Source organism: Mixophyes fleayi, chromosome 6 (genome assembly GCF_038048845.1).
Source record: "Mixophyes fleayi isolate aMixFle1 chromosome 6, aMixFle1.hap1, whole genome shotgun sequence".
Lineage (NCBI taxonomy): Eukaryota > Metazoa > Chordata > Amphibia > Anura > Limnodynastidae > Mixophyes > Mixophyes fleayi.
In genome coordinates this window covers 193,428,923-193,437,874 of record NC_134407.1, presented here as the reverse complement: position 1 = coordinate 193,437,874, position 8,952 = coordinate 193,428,923, and the positions used below count along the sequence as shown (strand labels likewise).

Here is an 8,952-nt window from a genome sequence, read left to right as displayed (position 1 = left end):
AAAAGGTTCAACTTATATGTTAGAGGTTATAATTAATAATAATAATAATAATTTACAATTGTAGAAAGTATTTCTTCCAAGTCTCATTCAGTTTATGGTCACATATCAGATAAAAGGAAAATAAATGAGCAAATATTTGAAAACTTTAGGCAATACATTGCATAAGGGGAATATAATTTATTATAAATAAACAAACTAATAAATATATATATATTTTTTAGTGCTTGTTTATTTATAATAAATTATATTCCCCTTATGCAATGTATTGCCTTAAGTTTTCAAACGCTAAATATATATATATATATATATATATATATATATATATATATATATTTTTTAAAAAAAAAAAAAAACCATTGTGGTACATAAAGAAAGCAAACATGTTCTCTAGTGAGTGGAATGATTAAAAACACAACAATCATTTCACCACAAATGCGTGGCTATTTTATAACAGCGAAGTCTCAGGTGGTCTACTGGGAAGCCTGACCTTTCAAACAGAATCATTTTTTCATGTGGAATGGGAATTGAAAAGAGTGATTGCATTTTATTCATGTTGGCAATGGCTGAATTTAGAGTCCGTGTACAAATTATTAATATATAATCTCAATGTTCTGCTGGGCATCCCCCCTCCGCCTTCTGGCTTGCATCAGGGGCATCCCACTGTTCTCTGGAGAAGTTTAGAGTAATGAGGCAGCTGCAGGCTTGTGTCAGATAAACCTTTATCACTCCATGTGCAGCTAGATAACAGGCAGCAGGCTCGCTGCTGCTGCTGTCTATAGATGAGCATCATCATACCAGGATTCAATGTTTTTCCTCCTCTATCTAGCGGATCAAAATTCAGCCAAGCAAGAGACCCATTTAATAACATCCTCTATATACTGCGATGAGAGGAAGCCCCATTTGTAACACATTGCTATTCTTATTTAACTTTCCTTTTGCTCACGGAAATGTTCATGTGTGTACACCTTTATACAAGAGCAATGCAAATGTAATTTTTGGACTACTTGTCATTTTGTTATTGCCATATACACTCAACTCCAGAATTATTGTCAACCCTCCAGAAACTGGTCAAAACAATCATATAAAATAAACAATACAAGTAATGATTAAAATGTTACTCAAAAATGTTAGGAGAAATTGCATACCATATAGCACACATCATTCCTACAAGGGTGTTTTATTTTAAGAATAGTGCATTCTTATTGCTCCAGGAACTCAATTGTTGGCTATGACTATATCCTGTTTCCCTGGGTATAAAAACATGAGGTTACACACATGTAAAATCCCTTTGGTATTATCCATGTTGATGGATAGCAAATAGCTGGCAACTCAAATGACAGAAGGTTGTGGACCTGCGCAGATTAGGAAATTATTAAAAAATAAAATTAGAAGTCAGTTGAAATTACCATTAAGCACAATCAAGCCAATAATAATAAGAAAAGCATGGAACAGTTGAAATTTTGCAAGGGAGACATTAGCATACTGCCCCCACATACGGTGAGGAGGAGGGTAAGAGACAAAGACAAACCCAACGATCACAATTTCAGAACTGCAGTTTAGTTGAATCTTGGGGTTTTAAAATGCCAAAATCCACTGTTAGATGCCTTCTCCATGACAAAAAAACCCCAACTTTTTGGAAGCTTTTTCCACGAAAGAATCCTTTCGTGACAAGCAAGACACAAAATGCAGCTCCCGCACTTTTCTAAATGTCATTGGAACTACAAATGGAATTGTGTGATGTGGTCAGAAGAGAAAAATTTGTCTCCAAATTTGAACACAATTGAAAACCAGTGGTGTGCACTGAAAAAGGCAGTCCTCAATCAACAACCCAAGAATATCAAGAAACTGGAAAAGTCCCCAGTGGATGAAACAGTAGAAGCCTATTCTACATATTGTACAATTTTTGACCACCGGTGGCTTCTATCATTTTCAGTACTTCCGCATTCCACACGCGGTTCAAATGCCAACAATAGACAGAGAAGTGTCACACAGAGAAGAACGAGACCAGTGGGGACCCAAAAAAGATCTGCTTACAATTTCATTTGTGGTTCGTGGTAGGGTGAGCCAGGGATATAATACATTGCACGTTCCAGTCGACGTTTTGCCATCGAATCCACTGCCGCTCCATAAAACACATATTCTGCCATCTATCTACTGATTCCATACTTACATTTTATCATTTTTTTTTTTACAGATCCTGTTTTCCTTGGTTATATATTTACTATTTTTTCTTTGGTACAGTGTTTATTTTTCTGTCCGTATTATTTTATTCTGTTAATCAATTTTTATTGCTATTTCACTTATTTCCATCAAGTCTCATTATTATCACATAACTAGCTGCGTGCCCTATCCATTATGCTCCCAGGTGAGCATTGCTTTTAAAAGACTACTAAAACCTAAAATGTAAATGTTCAGATGTGAACCATTGAGGCTAAATAGATTGTTCAGTGTTACCTCAATATCCCAATTCTCATCTAAAGGAAATAATTAGCACCCCACTCCTCTATATACTAGTTGGGTATGAAAAGTTGACACTGAAAATGTCTAGTCATAAGGTCGGCATTCATAATATCTGCACATTCAGTTCTGGGTAAAAAAAAAAGAAAAGAATTAGATTAAAACAACCAGTACTGCCGGCATATGCTGGTATTCGCACAAAATATGTGTGTGTGTGTGTGTGTGGGGGGGGGGGGGGGCAAAAAAGTTTAGGGTCCTACTGTTTTTCTAAGCTTTGCCAAGCTGGGCTGGTGGCACTACTGCGGGGAAACCTGCAGCTTGTGGTCCCCCCCTGCCATAATGCCGAAGCCAGGCAAGTTAGCGCTGGGTTGGATTTTGCAGTACAAGTTCCAGTATACCATAGCTGCCAGGGCATGCTGACACTTGTGGTTCCCCAAGGGCTTGGTGGGACCTGTAGTGCACCGAGAAAATTGTAAGTAATACAGACAAGTGGCAAAATTATTTTAATTGAAATAAAGACACTCCTACACTACACTCAATCACTCTCTTTATTGCTCACCTAGATCCAGGGTCTTCATCATCAAGGATCCTTGGAGGGGCAAAATAAAATAAAAACTAATTTTTATTTATCAAACAAGTAGTATTACCACACACCCACTGCCCCGGGAGTGTGGGAAGAGCCCTAGTGCTATCAGCACTGGGCTGGTTAAACCTAAGGAATGGGGAGGTGCACATTTTTCTTTACGGACCAGTTGTCCCTATAGAATCCAGCCCAGTGCTGACCAGCATCAGGCTGGTTTGGCAATATGTCAGAGGGACCCCACACTGCGGGTTTCACTGCTTTAGTGCCACCAGCAAAACCCAGGGGACACCTTGCCCCATTTTGCTAGTACCAGCCTAGGCTGGCAGCTTGGTTAAGCTGTTTGGAGGGGCATGTGATTTTTACTTTTTGCAACATTTCTTGGCTTTTTTCCCCCCATGTATTTAAGATGACTTCCAATAGTTACGTTATAAAAATAAGTATTTTAAAGCTACTGCTTTAAGTAGACATTTTGAATGTCCACTTTACAACCCTGTAGACATTTTAACTGTGTCAACCTTATGAACATGTAGACATTATGACTGTTGATATCTTGTTATAGACATTATGACTGTTGACTTTTCAGCTACATCCTGCTATAAACACTGCAGTTACTTCAAGTATGTTATTCAGTTTTTGCTAAATATAGTGGCTTTACGTGCACCTTAAAAGTATTTTTCGGACAAATGCTAAAGTGATATTATGAAAACATGCAGGTACCCGTCTAATAAATGTAATACATGGATAGGTCATAGCAGGTTTAGGAACAATTACTTGACAGGAAGTATAATTATTAATAATAATAATGCTAACTGCAAGTCTTTTGGTATATAAGCTGGTCTAATAGATGGACTACTTACAACAAATTCATATAGACATTTGCAAATTTGTTTGTAATTACTAGTTACATTTATACTTCTTTCTCCAAAAATAATAAGTATTTTTACCATTGTCAAATAATAAATCTGAAAGTGCATCAAGATTAAGCACAGCTAACTAAACTGACCTTTAACCAGAATGTTTTTAGTATCTGAGATAGCAGCAGTGGCATCAGAATAAGCAGTATGAAATATAACTTGGTAGTGAAAAGGTTAACACCAGCATCTCAAACACAAACATTAGAAGCGAAATACAGGGAGCGGGTCCTCCTCCCTTACAATCCAGCTTCAGGCAGCTGTGCCTGATTGGATAAAGGCACATCTACCTCAGAGAAAATATGAATAAATAGTTAGAGGTGCAGGGAATCTGTGCACACTGTTCTAAGGCACAGGACATCAGGTTTTGTTTAACTGCCATAAAAACCTAAATCACTGTGCAGTGCAGACATGTCATTGTCTGTCAAGGAGAAGACTCAAATCAGGCTGGTGTTCCTGGGAGCAGCAGGTGTGGGGAAAACATCGCTGATCCATCGTTTTTTGCAGGATACCTTTGACCCCAAACACAGGAGGACAGTGGAAGAGTTGCACAGTACAGAGTATGAAACCACTGACGGGACACAAGTGAAAATTGAAATTCTGGATACCACTGGGAGTTATGAATTTCCGGCCATGAGGAAGCTGAGTATGCGTAGTGGAGATGCTTTTGCTCTTGTATATTCTGTAGATAACCCAGACTCCTTTGAAATTGTGAAAAGATTGCGGGAAGAGATCCTAGATGCGAAAGAGGAAAAAAGCCCTTCTATGGTGGTAGTTGGCAACAAAAAGGACAATGGTGATGGCCAGAAGGTGTTCTGGGATGATGCAATGGCAACAGTTGAGCTGGAATGGAACTGTCGTTTGCTGGAGACTTCAGCAAAGGAGAACATTAATGTCACAGAGATATTCAGGGAATTACTGAGAGAAGTCAACCTACCAAGTCAACTAAGTCCCGCACTGAGGAAGAGGAGGGAGACAATTCCCAATGAGCAGAATTGCAAACCTCCAATGAATAAGACCAACAGCTGCATAATCTGTTGACACTTGACCTTCTCTAAGACTACAGCTGCCAAAACTGAAAATGAATGGGGATGGGCGGGTACCATTCATAATTTGGAAAAGGCTGCCCATCATAGGTGATTTGTTCATGTTAAGGAAACTACAGTGAAGAATTGATTGCTTTATAAATATAGTATGTTTTTATGTATGAGGGGTTATTTGTGTACAAACGTGGCACTTGTTGCTCACACTTAAGCCCAGATGTGTTTACAAACATACCCCATGGCTTGTTCTTAATGAGATCAAAACTGTGGTTGAAATGTTTTGCTCACAAATAGTGCAAAATATAGCAATGAATGTTATAATCTGATAATTGGAGTGTATTAAATGTTCCCTTTTTATATCTGGGTACCAATGGAAAGACTGTTATTCTTACATAAATCCAACATTACATACAAGAGTAATTATGTAAAAATCGCCATTAAAATACTTATTTTATAACGTAACTATTGGAAGTCATCTTAAAGTTCCATTACCAGTTAAAAGAACGCAAACAAATTGCAGGTTTCAGTTTTAATTCTAAGGTGCTTTGTAATAGCTTTATAATGTACCACACCATGTACATTCTGAGGTATAGTGCAAGGCAATTTTTAAGTATACATTAAGATTTTTTTCCATTTTACAGTAAAAAGTATGCTATTTTTTTATCCATAACTTTTTTCCTTCCAAAATGAGTTCCACTTCTTTGACCCGAAAGCATGGACACTGTACCCAAAAGCTTCACTGTCCAATAAAGAGAACATAGGTGGAAAAGGGTTCTTAGCAATTAGATTGTTGCAGCTTGCTGTATGTTTATATTTATCAGAATACACTTGAGTTTGCTACAAATCACACCCATTGTTTTTAATAGGAGGTGTCATTTGTCTGAAATTCACATTGCAGAGTGGTCCGAAAGTAGCAAACAAAACACAAATGCAGTTTATTGCACTTAACACTAGTTACACAACACAAATCGCTTGTATAGCTCGGTCTCTCTTCCAGAGGCTCAGCCTAAAAAAACAAAAAGTGAAAATAAATACAGAATGTTTATAGAGAACTATTTGTGTGTAAATGTGCGCTATGCTGTATCTAAGCAGATCATCCTGTGTACCGTATGTGCATGCAGGTTTCAATTATCCTCTCCACAATATCAACCATCACACAAACCGTTGAAATATTTAAAGTACAGCGTCTTTAAAAACAGACGTGTAGATGCATAGCAAGACATATCTGTCTACACAGATTATCTGCTGTACTGTATGTGTGTTACCATAGGTTTAGTTAACTACTGCAGACTATTAACCATTCTTTTGACATCAGAACATTCCTTTTTACACAAGTCAAACATATATGGAGACACGTCTAATATCATAGTGAGCTCATTGAACCTCTTCAGGAATAGGTGTAAAATAATCATAAAATGCAAACCAGTGTCAAACCTCAACACAATGCCTGTGAGAATACTGCCACCTAGTGGCTGTGACTACTTCACATAAAAAAACGGAAGCTGAATGGATCAATTAGAGAAAGAATATCATTCTGCTATAAAGAGATTCTATAGAAACATGAATGTTCAAGTTCTAACATTTTAAGCCTCAAGCACTTGAAAACATTTGTCGACTGACTTATTACATACTTGCCAACTTTCCCGGAATGTCCGGGAAACTCCCGAAATCCAGGTAAGTCTCCCACATACTGCAATTTGCTAGCCAAAATAACGCGATTTGCAATGAATTGCGTCCACCGCCCACCAGTCACGCTCCCTGTACGAAATCTCCCGGACTTCATTATGTAAAAGTCGGCAAGTATTGTCAAGCATGATCATTTATTACAGGATTGGTTTGTGTCAACAAATTGTATATGCAAGTAACATACAATCTGATTACATTTTTGGTGGTATTAATGCTGGAAGATAAATCATTTTGAAAGGTTCAGCAACTTACCACTATATGGGTTGAAATTCTGGCTTTGCTTTGCAGTCTTTAGGGCACAGAAACAAAGCTATAGGGTGAAGACATGTGATGTGACATTCAATGCAGCCAGTTACACGCCACAGCTCACCTATGTGCAGTTTTCCTTGTATCTATAATATAAATGTCTAGTGGCGTGTGTTAGTCTGTCTGTGTGTGTGTGGAAAAAATAAAACCAAGCTGCAGCGCCACCTGCTGGGCGGAGTTATACACTGACCTACTAAATTCTTAGTGTGTGTGGGAAATTTTTTTTAGAAAGGGCTGAAATTTGGTATACTAAGATGTTTTTAATTTGTTAATTTAATTTGTTAATTGTTAAAAGTGTTTATAAAGATTTAAAAAAAATATATATATTTCTTGAAGGAGAAGTGACAGTGGGGAGTGGTTGGTGGTTGCCGGGGGTGACAGTGGGGAGTGGTTGGTGGTTGCCGGGGGTGACAGTGGGGAGTGGTTGGTGGTTGAGGCCTGGGCTATGGCCCAAATGCATGACAAGAACCTTTTTAACACCTTAAGTAGCTTGATTTGACTAGAATGCATGAGTATCATGCACGGGTTAACTTGTCTTTTAAATATGTAAGGGACTACTGTAATCTGAACTAGCAAATGAAAACAGTATATTGAATCATTCGACAATGATCGCATTGCTTTATAGCATGGCTCTACCGAAGTCCTGAGTTGTGTTCACTATATCATATGATGAATGATGAAAGTTGGTTACTGTTAGAACCACTATGTGAAAATTGGGCTCCCTTGGAATAAAAAAAAAAAAAAAAGACAACTGAAGATCTTTGTGTGTCGTGTATGATCCCCTCTTCCCATCTACCAAGATTTAAAAGCAGACAATTAAGAGAGCATATGGCTGCGATTATAATCATATGAAATAAAAAGAACACCCTCTTTCAAATCTGTTTTTACATATCAGAACATAACTAACAAGTCAAAGTCCTAAAATGTCATAAAGCTAATCTCCTGTGACAAATGACCCATAACAGGCTTTACTTTGTCAATATAGTTTATGCAACAAAAATAAGGCAACATAATGCAAGCATATGAGAAAATGAAGTACACCCTACTGTTTCCACATTAATAAAAAAGGTCATTACTACCAGCTCCTGGTTCTACAGTGCGCTTCATTATCTGACCAGGAAATACTACCAACACTATATAAATGCAGGTTCTTTGGCGGTTCAGTTTGGAGTCTAAGTTTTGTGTTAACACCATGACAAGGAGAAAAGACATTTGCTTTAATCTGAAAGCATTTGTTGCTGCTTATAAGTTGGGAAAGGGATATACAACAAGTCTATTTTACTGTGAGAAAGATTACATACAAATGGAGTAGAAGACTGTTGCTAGTCAGCCCTGGGGCTAAATTTGCCAAGCTGCGGGTTTCAAAAAGTGGAGATGTTGCCTACAGTAATCAGATTCTAGTTATCATTTATTTAGTATATTCTACAAAATGACAGCTAGAATCTGATTGGTTGCTATAGGCAACATCTCCACTTTTTATAAAACTACGGGTTTGAAATTTATCCCCTGGAGGGGTCAATTCCAGTAAATTCACCCAAAGAATCCAAAAGCTACATCCATGCATCTACAGGCCTCTTGTCAACATGGTCAATGTTCATGAGGCTGCCATTAGAAAAAGTAAGGCTTCCATGGCACGGTAGCCAGGAGAAAACAAATTCTCTCCCAAAAGAAAAAAAAACAAAACATTGTAGTGTTGCTTAGGTTTGTTGCAAATAAATGAAACACAAGACCTCTGAAACAATGTCCTCTGGACAGAGGAGACCAGGGTATAGTGGTTGTCTTAATGCACAATACCATATATGCCAAAAATCCAAACATATCGTCAAGCACAGTGGTGAAGGGATGAAGATTTAGGGTTGTTTTTGCAGCTACAGGACCTGGACACCTCATAATCACCGAGTCTACTGTGAACTCATGTTTAAGAGGTTTTGTTTTTTTTAGAAAAAAATGTTAGGCCATATGTATG

The 8,952-nt window shown here is 37.7% G+C and overlaps 1 protein-coding gene across 1 annotated transcript; it reads left to right on the top strand.

Annotated features, from left to right (window-relative positions):
* Positions 1-4,272: 4,272 nt before the first annotated feature.
* On the top strand, positions 4,273-5,351 carry LOC142095029 (ras-related protein Rap-1b-like). The gene has a single exon (XM_075177743.1). The coding sequence runs from the start codon at positions 4,363-4,365 to the stop codon at positions 4,990-4,992; it is 630 nt and encodes a 209-aa protein (XP_075033844.1). The 5' UTR covers positions 4,273-4,362; the 3' UTR covers positions 4,993-5,351.
* Positions 5,352-8,952: the final 3,601 nt, after the last annotated feature.